This window comes from Octopus bimaculoides, chromosome 19, assembly GCF_046866305.1.
Source record: "Octopus bimaculoides isolate indiv1 chromosome 19, ASM4686630v1, whole genome shotgun sequence".
NCBI lineage: Eukaryota > Metazoa > Mollusca > Cephalopoda > Octopoda > Octopodidae > Octopus > Octopus bimaculoides.
Genome location: NC_142946.1, coordinates 45,579,067 through 45,604,066, shown reverse-complemented (window position 1 = coordinate 45,604,066; position 25,000 = coordinate 45,579,067). Strand labels below are relative to the sequence as shown.

The window sequence follows — 25,000 nt, the reverse complement described above, 5'->3', positions numbered from 1 at the left end:
AGCAAGGCTTTAACATTCATCGTTTAGCCATAATGCGTTTTGTGGTGCGATTGGGAATTCTTGCATTGTGTTGAGTTGTCAAGAAACAATTTTGGGAAATCTTTTCCCTGTAAAAAAACAAAAACAAAAAAAAACATGAAAAATCACAAAAAAAAAAAATATATATATAAAGGAATGAAACAAAGATATCAGGGTGGCGTTGGTGGTGTTGGCGAAAGAACCCCAAAAGAAAATGATGTACTCATGTGAACCTTTGTATGTTTTTGACCTGTTTATCATATCTTGAAGTCGATTTGTTGTTTATAATGGAACCTTTTCAGATTTTTCTTGACAAAAATAACCTTTTCATTTCCAGTAATTCATCTATTTGAAGTCAGTACCGGTAAACCAGTGGGGGATGGAAAACCAATTTCCCATAAGGTTGGTGATTTCATATTAGCTGTGTTTGTATACATACACACACACACACACACACACACACACACACACACACACACACGTGCATACACACAGACACGCACACACATATATATACACACGATCATACACACATCACATATGTATATATATATAAAGATGTATATATATGTATACATATGTGTGTATGTATGTGTATATATATATGTGTGTGTGTGTGTGTGTGTGTGTGTGTGTGTGTGTGTGTATATATACGTATATAAGCATATATATATATATATATATATATATATATATATATACACATACACACATATATATAAGTGTTAAATGGTTTTGTTTTTCTTCTTTTTTTTCTAATTATATGTATGTGGGTAATTAAGATTCAATAACATTCTGAAATTGTATTTCCTCTAATGTGCTCTTGAAATATGTAGGCTGTATTCTTCTCTCTCTCCCTCCGTCTCTCTCTCTCTCTCTCTCTCTCTCTCTCTTTCCCTCTCTCTTTCCATCTTTCTTTCCTTTTCCCTTTTTCTTTTCTTTATTATTTTTTTTCTTTTTTGATAATTGCCTATTTGGTTTTGAAGTTCTGGTTCTCAGACATTCTTCGATTTCTTTTTTTTTTTCTGTGTTTTGTGTTTCCTCTCTCTCTTTCTCTCTCTCTCTCTCTCTCTCTCTCTCTCTCTCTCTCTCTCTCTCTCTCTCTTAGTAATGGTGTAATTGGAAGCATTTATCACATTTGGATAATTCAAACGACATGAATATTATTATAAAAGCATCATGGAATGATGGAAAAATCTGTTTTATATCTGATTACATTCATGGCCTATCAACAGAAACGATATGCGAATTTGAAATCATTATTATTATTATTATTATTACGATATCGACCTCTCCACTGCCACCGCTTTATTCTCCATCAACACATAAACTAAATCAACATGTAATATTCAATTTTTACAAAATATTTCATTGTGTTAATCTTTCACTGCAGCAATTATTTACATATTTTCGACTAGAATTCTGACGATTTCTGAAATTTCACTGTTTATTCCATTGAATAAACAGGTTTCGGCTCTAGTTTCTCTTTTCTTATTTTTTTGGTTTTTTTTTCGTTTTTTTTCTTTTTGTTTTTACTCTATTCTCAAAAGACAACGTACCAACTTCTGTGAGGTTTTGTTGCTGCAACTTTTTTTTATTTTCCTATTCCGGCTAAATGGTTTGGAAGCCAGAAAGAATGGAGCAACCATTTCTGCAGATACGGAAAAATACTCCTCTCTTCCCCCTCTCTCTCTCTTTTCCCACTTCCTCTCTCTTGCTCTCTGTCTTTGTCTCTCTGCTTCTCTCTCTCTCTTGCTCTCTCTGCCTCTCTCTTGCTCTCTGCCTCTCTCTTGCTCTCTGCCTCTCTCTTGCTCTCTGCCTCTCTCTTGCTCTCTGCCTCTCTCTCTCCCCCTTTCTGTGCCTGTTTGTCTCTCTCTATCTCTGTTGTTGTTTTTTTGGTTCCTTGTCTCTCTTTCTCACTCTCTTTCTCTCTCTCTCTCTCACTCTATCTCTCTCTTTCTCACTATCTCTCTCTCTTTCTCACTCTATCTCTCTCTTTCTTCTTCTTCATCACTGTCTCATTCTGTCCCTGTCTCTCTGCTTCCTCTCCCTCTCCCTGCACCTATCTGTCTCTGTGTCTCTCTCTTTCTGTGCCTGTCTGTCTGTCTATCTGTCTCTGTCTCCCCCCCCCTCTCTCTCTCTTTGATTCTTTGTCTCTCTTGTTCTCTCTGTGTCTGTCTTGGTCTCCTTGTTTCTCTCTTCTGCCCCTTAAATATCTCCCAAGCTGTCAAAAGAACCTTCTCACCTTCTCCTGTCAGCTCCAGGTGTGTTTTGTTTTCTGAATTAACAGATTAGCAGTTGCCACATTATTCCATGAAGAGATTTTCTGAACATATGTTGCATCTTAAAAGTGTTGTTACAGTCACCTTACCTGTGAAACATGATGTATACAATAGGATGTATTGCACATTGTGAAGGCTCAGTGGTTAGAGCATTGGGCTCACAATCACGAGGCAGTGAGTTCGATTCCCGAACTGGGCTGTGTGTTGTGGGGAACTTTCGAGGTGCAACCCCATTATCATTCATAACTGACAGGGGTCTTTACCCCATATATGTGCCTGTGTGTATATATATATATATATATATATATGTATTCCTGAACTGGGCTGTGTGCTGTGTTCTTGAGCAAGATACTTTATTTCACATTGTTCCCGTTCACTCAGCTGTAGAAATGAGTTACGCCACTGGTGCCAAGCTGTATCGGTCCCTTTACCTTTCCTTTGGATAACATCGGTGGCGTGGAGAGTGGAGGCTGGTATGCAGGGGTGACTGCTGGTCTTCCATAAAACAACCTTGCCCAGACTTAATACTGCTTCCTTCTTCAGCCAAGGGGATTTTGTCTTGTGATCCTCCCCTGGTACAGGTGCCACATAAAAAGCACACCGTCCACTCTGTAAAATGATTGGCATTCAGAAGTGCATCTGGCTGTAGAAACTATTCTGCAGCTGACAGTGGGGCATGGCACGGTCCTCTGGCTCTCTAGCTCCTATCAAACCATCCAACCCATGCCAGCATGGAAAACAGGCAATAAATTGTGATGATGATGTCTGACTTTATTTGTATTTATTTTGCTAAATTTTATATTTAGAAATCTAATCTAACTTTTATATCTGGCAATCTAATCTTTGAGGTATAAATTTTGATATTGGCTCGAGATATCATGTTTACTTGATGAAATTCTTCAACCTGAATCAGAGAGCTGTTATTATTTCTGTGGACATTTCTCTCTATATTAATGTCTGATTAGCTTTCATATTCACGGATGTCTGCTTGTTGCACATAAATTTCAATTTGAATAAATATAGCAATAATTGTTTCTTCATTATTTGACCAGTGTCTTTATACTCGTCTTTGTGCTTTCTTTTGCTGAAAAATCTAACTCGGTCTGATGTCAGACAAAAAAAAAGCCCCCAAAAATAAACAAAAGAAAAAACACCTCCTCCTCATCCTCCCCCCAAGAAGAACAAAACAAAACAAGAAAAGAACAAAAAAAAACCAAGATCAGAAACAAAACAGTACAAAAAAAAAGTAACACAACGCAAACAATTTATCTGTCAACAGATATAACTTTACTACCTTGTCTTACCATATTTTTGTATTAACAGTGCTTGGATGCCTTTAGTAGTTTGCATAGCATTTAACAACGTACTTTTCTTGTTCGTTTCCTCCTCCTATCTTGGCTTCATCGTTCTAAGTGAAGAACCAATCGGTTTTCTGTCATTCTACGACTATCTGACTAATATAAAGGCTGTTTTCATTGTCGTTCCGGGGGGAATTGGATAGTGCTAGAATTCTGCAGCAAATTTCCATTACAATAATGGAATTTTCTAAAAGTGTTTCTTATTAATTGATAGATTTATTGCATTAGTAAAGATACTTTATTTTCTATGATACCAGCTCCAAACAGAACAAAAAATAAAAACCAACTAATGTAATTTGGACTAATTTATTGATATTAAAAAAGAAAGAAAAAAAGAACTAATCTTTTAAATTCAGCTCTTGTTCTTTCCACTATGTATTTTTTTGTGTTTTTTTGAAGTTGTATTCAGCATTTTGTTTTTGTTTTTTTAGCTAATTTGAAAATGCATTTTTACTAGAATTTTTTGGTCCTTGTGGTACTCTTAACAACACGCTGTAGTCACGGCTTTTCTTTACTTCTGATTTTTCTTGTGCCAGTACAGTTTGGCTGTTTTTGAAGTGAAGAAGCGCCAAAGAAAAATAAACTGATTTATTTTATGATAATGAATAAAAGTTGTCAGGCACAGGGTTGGCTGTGTGGTAAGAAGTTTGCTTTCCAACCACATGGCTCCAGGTTCAGACCCAACGCATGGCACCTTGGGCAAGTGTCTTCTACTATAACACTGGGCCCAGCAAAAACTTGTGAGTAGATTTGGTTGACGGAAACTGAAAGAAGCCCATTATATTTAGCCAGAGTGATAAACTAGAAAAGGATTATTTTAAAGAAAGAGTTTACAATTTGGAAGTTATCTGAAGAACTAATATAAATAATTACATTTTATGAAAGTATATATTAGTAATGATGTGGGTAAAATGAATGAATGAAGTGATTAAAATTGAGAGAAATTCTCAGCTTATATATATATATATATATATATATATATATATATATACTTGGAAATGTGCTGTGCGTGAGAAGACCCGGCAAGCCAAGTAAGATTGTTGCCAGTGCCCCTGGACTGGTTCTTGTGCGGGTGGCACATGAGATGCACCACTTTGAGCGTGGCCGTTGCCAGTACCGCCTGACTGGCTCCCGTAGGATTTTCGAGCGAGATCGTTGCCAGTGCCCCTGGACTGGCTTGTGCGGGTGGCACATAAGACACCATTTCGAGCGTGGCCGTTTTCGTGCGGGTGACACGTAAAAGCACCCACTACACTCTCTCAGTGGTTGGCGTTAGGAAGGGCATCCAGCTGTAGAAACTCTGCCAAATTAGACTGGAGCCTGGTGTTGCCATCCGGTTTCACCAGTCCTCAGTCAAATCGTCCAACCCATGCTAGCATGGAAAGCGGACGTTAAACGATGATGATGATGATATATATATATATATATATATATATATATATATATATTTATATATACACACACACACACACATATATACAGCGAGCTTCTTTCAGTTTCTGTCTACCAAATCCATCTAGACGGCTTTGGTTGGCCTGAGGCTATAGTAGAAGACACTTGTCCAAGGTGCCATGCAGTGGGAATGAACTTGGGACCATGTGGTTGGTAAGCAAGCTACTTACCACACAGCCACTCCTGCACCTATAATAATATATATATATTACTGGTGTATGTGTAATAGCGAAAGCCATAAACAAACGAACACCACTAAGGAAGCCAGAAAGAGAGAGGGAGAGAGAGAAAAAAGTAAAGAACTGCTTTATGAAGGGATTCCTTTGGGATGTTTGTTCTGCATTGAGTGAGAGGCACTCCCTTGTCACTGCCATTGTCAGAAATGAAGTGAACCATTTGGTCTAGTCCTCTGGAAACCTGTAAACGAATGATGCCATTGTTTCCCAATTGACATCAAAAATAAGGAATACAAAATAATTGAAATTTTTCTGTTGAAATTACTGAGAATATGCCATCTGTCATGTTCTTTCTTCATTTCTTTCTTTTGCCATTCAACTCGTATCCCTCTCCCTTTCTCTGTCTCTCTTTTTCCTTCTCTCTCTCTCTCTCTCTCTCTCATTTTCCCCCACTTTTTCTCTCTTATCTTACTTTCTCTTTTACTGCGTATTATTATCATTATTCTTGTTAATATTATTATTATTATTATTTGTTTGTTTTGTTACTATAAAACCTAATACTTGTCACCTTAGGATACGTGTATTTATTTATATATTTTTTTTGTTCTGTTCTTCACTACACATCCAAAAACATTATCGATTTTTTTCTTTATTTTTTTCCTTTTTCAAATTTATTTCATAATGTTATGCATCTTTTCCCCTAAAAAAGCAAAAAAAAAATAATAATAATAATAAAGAAATCTCAATATTTTAGTACATTCCTAACACAGTACTTGTAAAAACCAAGTATGAATTGATGTGTGTGTGTGTATATATATATATATATATATATATATATATATATATATATATGCATACATATGTATGTATATACATATATGTTTATGCAGATATAAATATATGAATGTATAAAAATACATCTATATGTGTGTGTGTGTGTGTGTGTGTAGCATGCAAGTGTAAATGAGATGAAGCTTCCAAATGATAACAAGCATTTATCGTAAACACTGAGACATTCCCGTGCAGCGAGCATCACGCTGCTCCTCTTTGCTAAAAGGTGTGATACCACCGTTGGAAAATATCTAAACCGCAGTGATTTCCAGTTGACAGCTGATAAAGTGAATATCCCACAGGCAGTGAAAGCTGTAATTAGATAGTTGAATCACACACACACACACACACACACACACACACACACACACACACCTCAATTCTCTCTCTCTCGCTCTCTCACACACACTCGTACATGTATACACACACACACACGCACATATGTATGTTTTTGTATACATCTTTTTATGTATGTATATATGCATCATGTGTATAAATATACATACATACATATATATATATATATATATATATATATATATATGTACACACATGTTCACACTCATACATATCAATGTGTGAGTGTGTGTGATTATATGTAGATTTACATACATGTCAGAAAAGGACATTAAATGATGATGATGATGATGATGGTATGTATATGTATGTAGATATCCTTATATATATATATATATATATATATATATATATATGCACACACATATATATATGTAGATATGCATACACTTAGGTATATATGTATATATATATATATATATATATATATATATATATATATGTGCGTGTATGTATATGCTTATTTTTGTGTTCATATGTGTGTCTGTATATATATATATATGTATATAGGTGTATGTGTGTAAGTAAAACTGCAACAATGTGCAGATTCTGCAGTGGTGCAAGCGCATCTTCCTTAACAGCTGTTGTTTGCAGATGGCAATCATTTCATCACATTTTAATTGCATTGCACTCTTTGGCAGTGCCAAATAATGCTCTATTTCTTTGCTTCATGAAAAACCCTTCTCTTCTAGCCATTTCGCTGCTATCTCTAAGGAAATCAGCCTACTCAAATAAATACCATCTGCGACTCACTTAACTCAAAGCTGCAACACCCTGCAGTATCTTTGTTGTATTCCGCTGGCAAATGATGACACCCTACATTGTTGCACTTAGTCTTAGCCATCTCTTCATATCCCAGTTTTCATTCCTCTATGAAGTTCTTCACCGTTTCTTTCTGTTGATCGCTGTTGCTCATTCTGCTATTATTCCAGCCAATAATAGCAGCTCAGAACTTCTTCATAATAAGTAAGCAATAACACAACAATAAGAAATATCTGTCGCCTTCCTGGCACTTGTGTCGGTGGCACGTGTAAAGACATTCAAGCGAGATTGTTGCCAGTGCCGCTGGACTGGCCTTTGTGCTGGTGGCACATAAAAGCACCCACTACACTCTCGGAGTAGTTGGTATTAGGAAGGGCATCCAGCTGTAGAAACTCTGCCAAATCAGATTGGAGCCTGGTGCAGCCTTCTGGTTCACCAGTCCTCAGTCAAATCGTCCAACCCATGCTAGCATGGAAAGCAGACCTTAAATGACGATGATTAAATATATATATATATATATATATATATATATATATATATCTGTATGTGTGTGTGTGTATATATATATATATATACACAAACACACACGAGGGGGGGGGGGCTGAAAATTTCCCAAATTTTGGTAAAAGAACATTCATGAGGATTAGTTAATCATGATTTTATTCAACACATTCCCCAATTAGACTCACCCACTTATTCAGTTTTTCTAAGTCCTGTAATAGAACTTGGCAGGTTGGGCCTGAAACCAGGCCTTTCACTATACCGTTAAAGCCAGGAACTTTTCAGCACCACATTGCACGTCGATTGATTGACTGTCGTTGGTGTGCTGCGTATACATGCATGCGTGTGCATCAGTAATGGTGTTTGCTACTACGATAATCTCGTGTTTCTGGTTTACAAAATTCTAATGACTGACTGACATCTGTTCCTTTTTAGCCATTTATATTCAGAACCACATCAAGCTGCAAGTGTTGATTTGCAACTAAACATTAGTTTACCTGTTGACTATCTGAAATAATGTACCATGGAATTCAATTAAAATTGGATATGTCACACATTGAAAGGTTCCTTATAAAAGAGACGTTCTCAGAGAGAGAGAGAAAGAGAGAGAGAGAGGAATATGAGGCTTCTTGTGTGGAAAGTTGAACAACAAACAGGATTTATAGTTTTACTAAAGCTGTGTGTTCTATTCAATTGATTTGAAGCATTTTACATTGCTCTTTTCCCCTTGCTGTGTCTGCATACATACATATGTATATGTTTGTATAAGTTTATATGTATATATATATATATATATATATATTTATATGCATGTATATATATATATGTATACATGTATATATATGCATATATATGTGTGTGTGTGTGTAACAATGATGTGTGTATATATATATACATATATATGTAAATATATGTATATGTATATTATTTATATATACATATATATATATATATATGTATATATATACTAATATATATAGATAGATACATACATACATACATACATGCACACACGCACACACACATTCATATATATTCCTTTCTGTGTTTTTTGTAAATCCCCTTGTAATGATTTTTAATATATATATATATATATATACTTTACATAATGATGATTATAATTAGGTTGGTTTTTCATTGTTTTTTCTTTCTTTTGTTTTCTCTTTCGTTCCTTTCAGTTGTGGTTTTGTGTTTCTTCTTTTTTTTTTGTTTTTTGGCGGTTTGTTCGTTCTCCGAAATAAACGTGAAGATAAAACGAAATGTCCAGTGTATATTGATTTTGATTTCGTAATCCTCTTATCTACAAATAATAATAATGATGATAATAATGATAATAATAATAATAATAATAACAGCAACAACAATAATCATAACAATAATAATAATAATAATAATAATAACAAGGAAAGAATATTCGATAATCTGTTAGAATTTATTTAGAAATTTTTGTTTCTTGTTCTCAATTAAGAGATACAGGCTTTCTCTCTCTCACTTTTTCTCTCTCTCTCTCTCTCTCTCTCTCAGAAACACAAACACATGTATGTGTGTTTTTGTGTGTACATACATACATCCACATGTATATCTGTATGTATATACATATGTATACACACACACACACACACACGTGTGCTTTTTATGTACCACTGACATGGGAGCCAGTCGGGCAGTATTGGCATTGACCACGCTTGGATGGTACTTTTTATGTGCCACCGGCACAGGAGCCAGTGAGGCAGCATTGGCATCGGCCACGCTTGAATATTACTTTTTACGTGCCACCAGCACAGGAGCCAGTCAGGTAGCACTATCATTGACCATGCTCGGATGGTGCATTTTACATGCCACCGGCACCATGCTGCCACCAATTTACACATACACACACACACACACACACACATATATCTATATATATATACCTGTACCCGCTAGTGTAGTAGTTGTGAAAAATGATGAGGTTTATGTGCATGCGAAATAAATTATGCGGAAATAAATGGTGCAGAATGGTTTCTAGTTACATCTGCAATGTCTTACTTGATTGATGATGGAATTGTAAATGCGTTGCCATAGCAGTAATTTAAAGATTGGGTGGCGGGGTGGGGGTTGGTGGGTGCTGTCGATTGCAACATCATATATAATACATAGATATGTGTAAGAATAGTTCTTGGTATATATTCATTTGTGCACACACACACACACACACCGTTGCTGTTGCTAGGAATTGTATACATATTTGTCTGTCTGTCTGTCAGCCTATCAGCTCTCCATCCTTCCACCTGTCCAGCCATCCGTGTGTCCATCTATCTGTCCGTCCAGCCATCCATCCGTCCGTCCATCGTCTTGGCCATTTGACAGAGAGATATGACAGATTAACTGGTGGATCACCAATCGATCTGTCTTTTCTCTCTGTCTTTTTGTCTTTTACTTGTTTCAGTCATTAGATTGTGGCCATGCTGTGGCACCACCTACAAGAATTTTATTTTTTGAAGTGCTGGTACTTGTTCCATCATTCTCTTCTGCGGAACTGCTAGATTATGGGGGCATAAACACGCCGCCATTGGTTGTCAAGTGATGGTGGGGGACAAATACAAGAACACACACACACATATACACACATGACAAGCTTCTTTCAGTTTCCATCTACCAAATCCACACACAAGGCTTTGGTTGGCTTGAGGTTATAGTAGAATACTCTTGCCCAATGTGCTAAACAGTGCAATTGAACCCAGATGTGGTTGGGAATCCTGCTTTCTTGCTTTCTTTCTTACATCGTAGAGATCCATGAGGTTTTAGAGTGTTTCTGAGGTCTTTGAGGTTTTCTGATGTCCTAGAGGGTTTCTGAAGTCTTAGAAATTTCTGAGGTCTTAGAGGGTTTCTGAGGTCTTAGAGTGCTTTGGGTCTTTCAACATCAGACTCCTTTGTCCCCTAGACTCACTGAAGGTTGATCAGGTCGCAGCTTACATCCTAGAAGCAGAAAACCACATTGCTGTATGTGAAATGAATGAGAGAGGAGTGCTTAATACATGTTGTAGAATGTATATTTATTTTTTAATTATTTTTATTGAAAACTGAGAGTTTGTCTCATGCTACTGAGATCCCCAGTAAAGAAGTCTTGCCTGAGGATTGCTGTGGCATGAAACTTCACAAGTGAGACAAACTCTGTTATATACATATATACACATTCACACACACACATGCATATATATACACACATCTTTGAGCATATTAGTAGGCACACAGGCATACACACACATCACATATGTATATGCAGCACACACACATACACACGCACACACAAACACACACATATGTTTATCTTATCTTCAATTGCCTATCATGGAAGTTATGGTAATATAAGCTGAGAGTAATTTCACATTGTTGTTTCTTCACCAATATGAAATTCCCATAACGGTTCCTTATGTTCATATCAAATTTAATTTGTCTGGAACTTTGGATGTCGTTTTTGTCATTCCCTCCGCTCTATTTTTCCTCATCTCTTGCTGTTAATCGTTTCAAAAAGTTCATCTCATTTGTTGCTTCTCTAAAAGATTAACGTTATTTTTACAAGAATTTCTCTCTTTTGATCATTTGATTTCCAAAGAAACCATTTTTCTGTCAGATCTTTCAGTGGAATTAAATTATTTTATTGCTGCAGAAGGTAATAAATAAATAAATAAATAAATATATGAAAATTAAAAAAAAAAAAATTTTTACTAAAAAGATGTTTATTTATAAATGACCTATATTCAATCTGGAAATTAATCTTAATCACATTTGTGTTAAGGAAATTGTTTCAGTATTCTTTTCTTTTTTATTGTATATGTGTGTTCATGTGTGTACATGTATGTATATATATACATATATATATACACGCACCTACATACAAACACATATATGCATATATATATATATATATGCATATCATATATGCACATACATTTATAAATATATATACATACACACACGTATACAAACATGCAGATATAAATTTATACAGACACATACATGCATACAAATACACATGCATACATACACACATATATGCACACAGACATGTGCACACACACATTCACAAATATACACACATACACACCCATGCACTATCAGACACGTACATTCATACACACATATACACACATACACAGATGCATGCACATACACACACACCTTACATATTTACACTGTACTTGTTTCTAATAAAGAAGATTTTTGTTTTAGCAAACAAGTAACCGTTTTTTTGGTGCCAAGTTTTGTAGGTGGAAACTTTCTCAAAGTAATTTTAATGTTGGAGACAGATTATCAATATAATGTTTTATCATTCTCTCCTTCTTCATAATATTTCAGTTAAATTTTCTAAAAATCTCATTTTATGGGTCATGTGAGCTCTTAGCTAAGACCTTGTATGTAGTTGTCTTAATGTTTGCCGTAGGAAATTGATATTGCTAAGGGCTTGATCCAAAACATTCCTGCCATGACCATCCCGTCTGTTTGTTAGATACTGTGAACTACAGTACTCAATGTAACTCTGCTTTTTTTTCATTATTAAAGGCACAGATGTAGCTGTGTGGCTAAGAAGCTTACTTTGTAACCATGTGGTTTTAAGTTCAGTCCCTCTGCATGACACCTTGGGCAAGTGTTTTCTATTTTAGCCCTGAGTCAACTAATGACGTGTGAGTGAATTTCATAGATGGAAACTGTGTGGAAGCCTCATCAACATCAATGTCCTCTGTCGTAATGCCAACCACTTTACAGAGTGGACTGGGTACTTTTACACAACATCAGCACAAGTGTATTGTGTCTCACTATGTCTCAAAGTTAGCAGTTCATCAAGCAGAGATCTATAAAATAAATGCCAGATTGAAATACGTACTGAGGTCAGTACGATCATTTAAATTTTTAAAGGTGGTACCCCATCATGGCAACAGGCGAAAGACTAAACCCAGTAAAATACATATTATACGTTATTGCATATTACATACTCTCTTTACTCTTTTACTTGTTTCAGTCATTTGACTGTGGCCATGCTGGAGCACTGCCTTTAGTCGAGCAAATCGACCCCAGGACTTATTCTTTGTAAGCCTAGTACTTATTCTATCGGATCTCTTTTGCTGAACCTCTAAGTTACGGGCACGTAAACACACCAACATCGGTTGTCAAGCGATGTTGTGGGGACAAACACAGACACACAAATACATAGATACGACGGGCTTCTTTAAGTTTCCATCTACCAAATCCACTCACAAGGGCTTTGGTCGGCCCGAGGCTATCGTAGATGACACTTGCCCAAGGTGCCACGCAATGGGACTGAACCCGGAACCATGTGGTTGGTAAGCAAGCTACTTACCACACAGCCACTCCTGCGCCATATTATACAAGTTCTTAAATAGAGCCAGATCTGAACTCTGGTCATTTAGCTTCAAGAACCATATAGAACAGAAGAAAGGGAGGATAGAGCTGTGACATTTACCTACCCGTTCGTTAAATTCTTCATTAAATGACAGTTCAACCATATTCTTGCTAACACCCTTTTATATTGTGTGCACGGAAGTATTTGTGTCGTTAAAAACGTGACACTTGTGGTGCCATGTCTTGGCACAGCTCAGACCTGTGTCTTATGAAGACTAGTATACCTTCACTTAACTTTGCTATAATTCTCTGACCTGCTGTTAACATTTGCTTTATCAGTGTCTGTAATAGCTTCACACCTGTATATATAGTTTGCCTTTGAACAAGTCAATGTCGGAACTGCTTTACTGAACCTTTTCTCAAATTCTTGACTATGTTTCTAACAAAATGTGATCTACAAAATAACTGAATGAAAAAAAAAAAAAAAATCCCCCAAAAAATAACAATTTTCTCGGTGAAAACATTATCAAAGACCTCATGTTTGAAAAAATATGTATCTATGGGTAATGCTTCGCAGACCTTATTAATAAATAATAACTAGGAATAAAGAAGGGTTGAGAAGCAGTACAAGAGACGGAGAGAGAGAGAGAAGGGAAAGAGAACACAGAGAGAGAAAGAAAATGCCAATGGCCGTCAAAATTCCAGTATATTTGTGTATTTTATGTATGTTCCATGTATGCATATTACATATCTTCTAACAAGTTCTGTGGAATTCTGAGGATCTTTGCTTGCTATGGTTTTTCCTTTGAAGGCTAAAAAACTAAATGGCATTGCTAGGAAAGTCTTTTTTTTAATTTTTTCGAGAAAAGAAATGTCCATTTATATCAGCTGATATTTTCTTTTGAAACAAAATGTTTGCAGCTGAACTCCAAAAATAAGCTCCAGAAAAGCTCTTTCAACAACGATGATCGTTATCAAATTTACTTGACACTGAATATAAAGACCTGCCAAAGTAGTGACAGGAACAAAAAAAACAAAAACAAAAACAAAAAACAACACAAATTGAATTCTAGAAGAAATTGATGAATTACACTTTTAATCATAATTCACATCAATCTTGGTTACACTTTTAGTCTAAATCTGATGTGTAAATCATGCAGACCAATTATCAATCACCTTTTCATGGGTTTTTCTGTAAAACAAGGGTGATACCCATGGCATTGGAAGTGTTTCTGACTGGATGGGCAAGGAGATAAACTATGATTCATCAGCGACTACAGTAAGATGCAGTACATTAGGGCGTTGATTGGAGACTTGTTTGAAATGTTGTCATCATTGTCATCGTCACCACCGTCGCTGCTGCCAATGTCATCGACGATGACACCTGAACGTTATTGTTTCATGGCCAAAGAGTCATAGGTCCAGTTACCTGGTTTCCGTACTGTGCAAGTGGTCAAGATTGTAACATTCCTTCTGAATGGGGATGCCATTTCATTGTCTTTTCTTTTTTGTGAAGTGAATTACAGAGAAGTGCTTAATCCTTTAGCTTTTTAAACCAGCCATATCCTCCCTAAATACCGCTAAACATTTCACCCAGCATTCAAATACTTCTGCAAGCTCGCTGCCTTCTCCAATTTATATATTGAATCAAACATTATTACATTATTTTAATACCGAATTTAAACATATTTGTATAGAAGTATAAACATGAAAAATACATACATATACAGATACATAGACACTCACACACACACACACACACACATGCACACACACACTCATATGCACACATATACGCACATGTCTATGTATGTATATGTAAGAAATTTAGAATGCTGAAGAGATTTGCGAAACACAATATGTCAAAATCAAACTCTAATTAATCGATGTCTTAGGATTTAATATAATGTAATAACGAAGATGAAAAGAAAAAAGAAATATTTATCAGTTTACGTCAATGGGAGAAATAGTTTCATCATCATCATCATCATCGTTTAATGTCTGTTTTCTTTGCTGGCATGGGTTGGATGGTTTGACTGGGGACTGGCAAGCCAGGAGGCCACACCAGGCTCCAATCTGATCTGGCAGGGTTTCTGCAGCTGGATGCCCTTCCTAACGCCAACCACTCTGAGAGTGTAGTGGGTGCTTTTACGTGCCACCGGCATGGGATACAATCTGCCAGCACTGGCACCAGGCACATTCGGATGGTGCTTTTTACGTGCTACTGGCGCAGGAGCCAGCCGGGGTGGGAGGTGGGGCTAGCATCAGCTACGTTCGGATGGTGCTTTTTACATGTTTCTGTGTATTAAAAGACAACACTTTTTTTTTTTCCATCAAATAGGAACATATAGAAAGGTAGATATTTGGTATGTGTGGAAGGAGCGGTTGTGTGGTAAGAAGCTTACTTCCCAACTGCGGCCATGCCGGAGCACTGCCTTTAGTCAAGCAAATCGACCCTGAGACTTATTCTTTGTAAGCCTAGTACTTATTCTATCGGTCTCTTTTGCGGGGACATAAACACACCAGCATCGGTTGTCAAGCAATGCTAGGGGGACAAACACAGACACACAAACACACAGACACACATATACATACATATATACGATGGGCTTCTTTCAGTTTCCATCGACCAAATCCACTCACAAGGCTTTGGTCAGCCTGAGGCTATAGTAGAAGACACTTGCCCAAGATGCCATGCAGTGGGACTGAACCTGGAACCATGTGGTTGGTAAGCAAGCTACTTACCATAGAGCCACTTGAAGAATTTTTAGTTTGATGAATTAACCTCATTGCCAAATATATATACTATGTATTTATTTATGTTTGTATATGTATGTGTGTGTGTATGTGTATATATGTTTAAATCATATAAAATAATCGCGTTGTGTCATTTTTCTCTTTTTTTACCATTCCAGTTGGAGGTGGTTGAAATTGCTTTGGACCAGTGTGGTCATGCTAACGAAAGACGTTTGGCAATTGTTGACAGAAATCGAGATCTTTATTTAACAACCGTCCGTTTGTTTGGCCATACCAGAACATTTCTAAAACTTGGTAAGTTTTTAAACCCGACATTTTTCAAATTTCAAATTTCATGTTGCTCTCAGCTCATGAAGTCTACATCTCTAATTCTTTGCTATTGTGTTTAAAAAAAAAAAAGAGCCAACAAAAAAAAAGATTTCTGGTTAAATGCCGTAGAGAAGTTAGGAAGTTTTGAATAGTACTAATTAAATTTTCTCTAATAGGTTTCTGAAATTAAAGCCTGAGAAATCAAATTTTGAATATTAACCAAAGAAGCATAAATTCCTTGTTATTTCTTTCTCTTTTATTATTTTTTTTTTTCTCTTCACTCTTTCGGTATGATGAAGAATTTCCTTGAAGTGAAATGAAATGAAAAAAGATGACATATCTTGTATTAAAATTCATAAACATCTATTCTACTAGAATTTTCATTGTAAAAATTATCCGTACCTCTAGGATAATAGAAATATCCGAAATTTCTGTGGAAAATGCCCCAAAGTGCAACCATGCAATATAAACGCAGTTTGAAATAGACACTTTGTTGTTTCTTCTTATTGAATAATTACATTAGGTATTGAACTATGCCTCCTGCTGTGCAACTGGCTAGTTAGAAAGTTCCCTGCTGGGATGTAGAAATCTCCCTATTTTATTTCCCTATGTAACAGCTGAGAATGTCTTTACTTTATACCCTGTCATTGTAATGTAATTAGCTTAATTAAAACAAATTCTGCACTCCGGTTCCATAGCCCCTGCAACCAAACAACTTATAAATTTGATATTTGCTCTATAATTAAAAACCGCAAAGGCCCATTATTTTCCTAAAATTATTCATATGTACTAATTAAGGAATGCCAGGTTGCCTGATGAAGGCTACTTCCCTGATAGCAAGCAACTATTTTCTTCTTCCTCTTCTCTCTATTTCTCTCTCTCTTATTATATATATATATATATATATATATATATATATATATATACACACCTATATGTATATACATATATAAATCCCTATATATATGTATGTGCATATATACCTATGTTCATTTGTGTATATGTGTGAGTATAGATACACATATACATCAATATATACGCATGCATATATGTACACATATATACATCTGCGCATGTGTGTGTGTTTGTGTGTGTGTTACTGTTTCTATTGGAGTTTTAAAGAAATTAGCTTCGTTAAGAAGTGATAGGCTGAGATAATCTTTATGTCATAGTGAAAATATTTGAGTAATTGTGTTCTGGTTAGTTTGTTTTTAACTTCATCTCAACTCTCTCTCTCTTTTTCTCTCTCATCTTTCTCTCTCCCTCGTCGTCATTTTCTCCTCCATGCATTTCAACAGAGCTTTCTCTCTTTGATAAGTCCTTCAACTTGTTACTCACCCATTTTGCTACCGTCGTTGGCCCCTATGAAGAATACACCATCCTGCTATACCCACACGCACACATGTACCATTCCTTCCATTCTTCTTCTTCCATTAGCTTCTCTCTTTCTCTCTCTCTCTCTCTCCCTCTCTCTCTAATCACCGAATTATTTTAGGTTCCAAAACCCCCCCATATCCATCAAAACCAGTTCAGCCCATCCATTTCCTACCAAAATTCAGCCACATATAACTCATCTGCGACCGATGGCTTCTAAAACCTTGATAAAATTATTCAGTTTGTTATCACAGTTAATTATCTTTCTGAAAGAAATATATCCTACATTCTTCCATACCACCATGCAATTAACTTTTCGACCTTATTTCATATTACATTCACCATCTCTTTTTGTAATTAGTTCAGATTATTTAATTGGCAAATATCAACGAAATCAGTTATATATTTTTTTTGTTATCTTTTTCCACTTTTCTTGTTCTTGTTCATCTTCTTCTCTTTTCTCTGTTTCTATTCTAGTATTTTTTTTTTAAATTCTATATATTTATGATTTTGCTGTTGTTTTTTCTTTTTTTTTTTGCATAAATTTTTCAGGGTTTTTTTTTTTTAATCTTTTTGTTTTGTTAATTGGTGAGGATGGTGAATTTAATATCTAATTATAGTTAGTTGAAACAGATGAAAGACTCGTTGACTTATTAAGAGTCGGAATTAAAATAAGACTACTTATTAAAAGTAAAAGTTACTGGTGCAGTGGCAAAACTAGGCTGATCTACTCTCCGTCCATGCCCACCCCCACACACACGCACCACACCCGACCAATGCCAAGTATTCTAATAAGACCAACATTCTGCTCGACTCCAATCAGATGAAAGAAAATGTCAGACATGCATCTATTGAATTTTTAGAAATATTTTTTGGTTTTTTTTCTAATTTGCTATTTTTTTAATGCTTTTTTTTTTGTTGTTTTTAATTTCTTGTCTCATGCAGCAATTATGGATGCTGGCTGTAGAATATTGTCAAAAAGTGAAATTATCAACTGATGACACTAATTAGTAAATGGGTCAATATCGTAACTGCTAATGGAATCCACTGTTGGTTGATTACGGGTCACTGAGAGGCTTTTTTTGTTTTTTTTCCACTTTTCTTTCATTTGTTTTTTTCCAAATTTCACTGAATTACATCAGTAATTTCAGTTTGATTTCAGCCATGAATGTATTTTGAAAGACAGCATGTGTGTGTGTGTGTGTGTGTGTGTGTGTGTGTGTGTGTGTGTGTGTGTGTGTGTGTGTGTTTGTATGTATTTTCCCAAAGATAGTATTGTAGTATTGCAACAGTCGTTTGCTATACTTTCAATCGATCAGTTGAATAAACCAAACCACGAACACAACCAAAATTATAATTGAAACAGCTGTAAGTCTATAATGCACACATAAATATATAAAGCCCATTACTTCTCACCTTTTCATTTTATATACCATTTCGTGAAAATATACCGTATCACCAGATTTACAAATTTGACAAATAATGGACTTTGTCTTTGGATTACCTGGATTTCAATACTAATTACAAGAACCCTTGTTACCCTGCTGTCCTTGTATCTTCAGAGAGCTTAAAATGTATTTTATCTGGATTATTAATCCCTCATTGATAACTCTTTGTTCTGATATGTGTGTGTGTGTGTGTGTGTGTGTGTGTTTGTGTGTGTGTGTGTGTGTGTGCGCGCGAGCTGAATGCTCTGACCACCAAGCCATGTGCCTTCATATATATATACGACAGGCTTCTTTCAGTTTCTGTCTACCAAGTTCACTCACAAGGCTTTGGTTGGCCCAAGGCGAAAGCAGAAAACACTTACCCAAGATGCCATGTGGTGGGACTGAACCCAGAACCATGTGGTTGGTTAGCAAGCTACTTACCATACCACACAGTCACTCCTGTGCCTATATATATATATATATATATATATATATATATACGATGGGCTTCTTTCAGTTTCTGTCTACCAAATTCACTCACAAGGCTTTGGTCGGCCCAAGGCTATAGCAGAAAACACTTACCCAAGATGCCATGCAGTGAGACTGAACCCAGAACCATGTGGTTGGAAAGTACACTGCTTACCAAACACCTACACCTAATATTAAGGTAATAAATGAGGAAAAGACTTGCATGGAGAAGTGAATGTTAAATGACAATAATGATATGTGAATGTGTGTCTGTGTGTGCATTTACATTGATACAGCTTAAAAGAAAAAAAACCCCACCAGTCTCTGTATGTCTCTTGTGGCTTTATCAAGGGTCAATATAATTGACTAAAGCACTTTAAGATGGTACCGCAGTATGAGTAGTGTTCAGTGACTTATCAGAAATTCAGTAAAAAAATTACGACTAATGTATTCGTTAGTCATGGTTTCAAAGTCCCTGAGCAACCAACATTTAGTTTCATTCAATATATTAGTATCACAGAGAGTGTTAGATATTCAACACTTTAAATTACTAAACTCGTTAACATGATTAATAAACTTCATTCCATACAATGTCTGCAGAAAACCACACACATTCTCATTAACCAGGAAATATTTTATTTATTTCTGTGTAAATGTGATTATTAAGACAGACGATATAACACCATGGTATTCTAGTTCTGTAACCCATTCTCTTCATTGTCTTTAGACAATACACAACTCATCTAAGTTAATAGGGGGAGCTCTTGTATGGTCACACAGACTGCTGACGTATAAAAGCAAATGAAATTTCCTCCAATGTTTTTTTTTTCTTGAAGTCTAAAGCTAGACAAGGCTGAGTGGCTAAGGAGTTCATTTCACAACCACGAGGTTTTGGGTTCAGTCCCACTACGTGGTATCTTGGGAATGTGTCTTCTATTTTCGCTTTGGTTTGACCAATGCCGTGTAAGTGATCACACCAGATAGAAACTGTGTGGAAGCCTATCCAGTGTGTGAGTGTGAATAGTGCTCAGGTGCATATGTGTGTGTGTGTGTGTGTGTGCATATATATATATATATATATATATATATATATATATATACACACACACACACACACACTGGGGTTGGACAAAGTAATGAAAACACCTTAAAATTTCAAACAAATTTATTTTAATATGGGGTAGGACCACCAATGGCAGTAATTACAGCTTGAATTCCATGAGGTATGGACTCGTACAAAGTTTGAATTGTTTCCAAAAGAATTTTTGTCCATTCTTCAGCCAAAAAAGTCTCCTGTTCTTGTAGTGATGATGGTGGAGGATATTGACTCCTTACTTGTTTTTCTAAAATGCACCATAAATGTTCAATAATTTTGAGATCTGGGGACTGTGGTGGCCAGACAAGATGTTCAACTTCACTAGAATGTTCCTCGTCAGATCAGATTGGAGCCTGATGTAGCCTCCTGGCTCGCCAGTCCTATGTCAAACTGTCCAGGCCATGGCAGCTTGGAAAATGGATTTTAAATAATGATGATGTTGATGATTTTTGTGTCATAAGAATTTATAAACTTTGAAAGATAAGAAAGGAATCATCTTTAACGGTGGGATTTGAAGTAGAAAAAGCTCTAAATAATAGCTTTTAAATATTGGCTTAAAAAACCCTTCAGATAGAAAAGAGTCAAAAGCCGTCTTTGAGATTTGAACCCACATCTTCTGTAGACATGACAGATGTTCTACCATTGGACCAACGCAATCCTTCAAGTTTCTTCATCAGTTTTTGATGCTTTGTTCTAGCCAGTGAGAACTTTATGTTGTCTACACCATAAGGATTTAGAAATGTTGAGAGAACATGAAATCAATAATCACTCTTGTATCACAAATTTGCTGCTGTTCTATCCCATTGTTGTCACAGCTCCACCAAGGTGTGACTCATGTATTGCAGCCCTGTCACATTTCTTCATTCCATACCAGTCATTACTTGTCACACCGCTGTATCTGACTCTCCACTACGTATCCCAGCCTCACTTCACTGTTGCTGCCCTGTCACATTACATATCTAGCCTAGCTCAGCTTGGTTATCATTCCATTACTGATTGATCTGTGTTCTCCTATGCTTCTTCTGTCACAGCTTGCTTGACATCTCTGAATATTTCTGGTACCTAAACAGCTGTCATCATTCTGTCACCATTGCTTTAGATGTAAACTGCATGCTGCCCTCAACCAGATCAGTGTAGATTTTAGAGACACTGTTGTTTCGGATTTATAGAAAATAAATGTTTAGATGTCTGTAGTATATATATATATATATATATATATATATATATACATACACAAATACACACACACACACATATATCTATATATGTATGTATATATCCATATTTTAATATTTATTACTTTGTACTTTTTTGATTTTTATTATAGGTCTTTTTAGTGTATTTACTTATTAAATTTTTCTATATGTGGTTGTGGATTTTCATGGATGAATTCAATAATTGTGGTTTTTTTTTCCAAATTATATATTTATGTATCTATATATAAAACTAGGTATATGTATGTACACACACACACACACTCACGCACATGTACGTTTGTATGTATGTGTGTGTATATATATTTATATACATGTGTATATATATATATGTGTGTGTGTGTGTGTATATATATACACATATATATATATATTTATATGTATGTATATGCATGTGTATGTTTTATATATATATATATATATGTATAAATATGAATGTATATGTCAGTGTGTATACACACACACACACACACACACACACATATATATATATATATATATATATATATATATATATATGTAGGCATATGTTTATGCACATTTATATTTATATATGTATATGCATATTTTTATTCGGTACTAAATGTGTTAATTTTGGGAAGTCCAGTGTGTGACATTATTCTGTAGTAATGCACCTTATATATATATATATATATATATATATATATATATATATATATATATATATATATATACACATATATGTATTTGTACATATATACATATCTATCTATATATGTATATAAGCATCGCACCACCACTTGTTCTTTTCTTCACACTATTTTCATGGCACCAAATCATCACCAGTATATTTCTCTTAGTTTTCATTTTTGTAATTGTATGTATTGTGTGTGTGTGTGTGTCTGTGTGTCAATGTTTGTTTGTTGCCGTTTGTGTGTGCAGTTTGATAGCATCTAAGATTGTAAAAATGCGTGGCGGAGTCACTGATGCACCACACGAAAGTCATTTGAATGCAATGCACTTGTGAATTGCGTCTGTCTGTGTGTCAGAAAGGGCTCCTTGCTCTGTGTGTGTATTCCGCTAATCGCATCTCTTTGGTGGTGGTGGTGGCGGCGGCGGTGGTTGGTTGGCGCCGTCGTTGTCCTTCGTTGCACCTGATAAGGTACTTGATAAGCAGAAAATTAACTCAGCATATTTCAACGAAGAAAGAAAGAGAGAAAGAAGGAACGAAAGGAAAATCCAAAGACTGAAAGAGAGGGGCAAAAAAAAATAAATAAATAAAAAAATTGAGATGAGAGAAAGAAAGGATAAAGAAAATGGTATTGTGCTAACGAATAAATGAGAAAAATAGAGAAAAAAGCGAATTAGACAAAGACAAAAAAATATAACGCAAAAAAATAAAATGTAAAAATGTTCCAAAATAAATATAAAAAAAAAACAAACTGAAAACACATACAAAATACTTGATGGATAAATAAAATTATTGTAATGATGGAAAAAAACTGATGCAAAATGAAGAGACTTATCTTCTATTGAAAGATTTTCTGTCTGCTACAGACGGCTGAGTTGGGGAAGGTGGTGAAGAACAATAGGTTAAATCAGGAAATTTATGTATGTGTCCATGTGTGTGTGTGTGTGTCGATATACATATGACAGTGTATACACACACAAATATCCAAAGCCTGAAAGAGACAGGCTCCCGTTACAGGCCTGCAAAACTTGAAGTCACACGGAACTGGATCAAACTGTTTTAAATAATATGTATACATACATATACACATACATAATATATATATATGTATATATGTATGTATGTATATGTATATATACATATATATTTATATATATATATATATATATATATATATATATATATATATATATATATATCTGTAAAAATATGTGACACTTATTCAGTAGCCATGATAAAACTCCGAGTTTTACATATGTGTCACATATTTTTACAGATAAATTCCTCTATTTGCATAATATCGAGGTCTCTTTCTTTCTTTTGTTGTCCTTTCTATCAATATATATATATTTATATATATATATATATCTTTGCATACATACATACATACATAACTTTTACATATTTGCGTGTGTATATATGGCAATGATGATGATAATGCTGATTATGGTAGCACCGGTTTGGATAGTGAAGATGACAATTCTGGTGATTCTGGTGATAATGGAGACAATGATGGTAGCACCAATTTTGATTGATTGATTGTTTGATCACAACGATGACGATGGTGATGATGGCAGACATGATGGCTAATGTAATAATCATGACTTTTGACAAGGCTGGTGACAATAATCCTGGTGTTGCTGTCGCTGCTGCTGATGAGGATGATAATGATGATGATGATGATGATGACAATGATGATGCTGGCCGAGATGAGATTGATGACACTAGCAATGATGACCGACGATGATGATCTAGACGATGAAGATGATAATAAAAATAAGTCTGTCACCGTTCCATTTCCTCATTTGTAAAACGCCGACAACAACAACATTATCAACAGTAATGGTAATGATAATAAACACAATGATAATAGTAACAACAACAATAATAAGAATAATAGTTATAATAATAACAGTAAGAATAATAATAATAATGATTAAAATAACAATAATGATAATAATAATGCAATTGAGAATAATAGCAATAATAATGATAATAATAACAAACATACAATAATGATAACACTTGCAGTAGTAATAATATTTGCAACAATGATAATATTACTAATAATAATAATAACAACCACAACATTGATGACGATAATGATGAGCACAATAACAATAATAATAGAATAAAAATTATAATAATAATAATAATGATAATGATATATAATAATAATAATAATAACAATAATGATAATGATATATAATAATAATAATAATAATGATAATGATATATAATAATAATAACAATAATGATAATGATATATAATAATAATAACAATAATGATAATGATATATAATAATAATAATAATAATAATAATAATGATAATGATATATAATAATAATAACAATAATGATAATGATATATAATAATAATAATAATAATGATAATGATATATAATAATAATAACAATAATGATAATGATATATAATAATAATAACAATAATGATAATGATATATAATAATAATAATAATAATAATGATAATGATATATAATAATAATAACAATAATGATAATGATATATAATAATAATAACAATAATGATAATGATATATAATAATAATAACAATAATGATAATGATATATAATAATAATAATAATAATAATGATAATGATAT

At 34.7% G+C, this 25,000-nt stretch overlaps 1 protein-coding gene across 1 annotated transcript in view; it reads left to right on the top strand.

Moving 5' to 3' along the window:
• LOC106881077 (intraflagellar transport protein 80 homolog) overlaps positions 1–25,000 on the top strand; it is a 297,928-nt gene that overhangs the window by 131,767 nt on the left and 141,161 nt on the right. The window contains exons 12-13 of the mRNA XM_089337528.1: positions 356–420; positions 15,993–16,128. Coding sequence (XP_089193654.1) covers positions 356–420; positions 15,993–16,128 — 201 coding nt within the window. The remainder of the gene's footprint in view (positions 1–355; positions 421–15,992; positions 16,129–25,000) is intronic.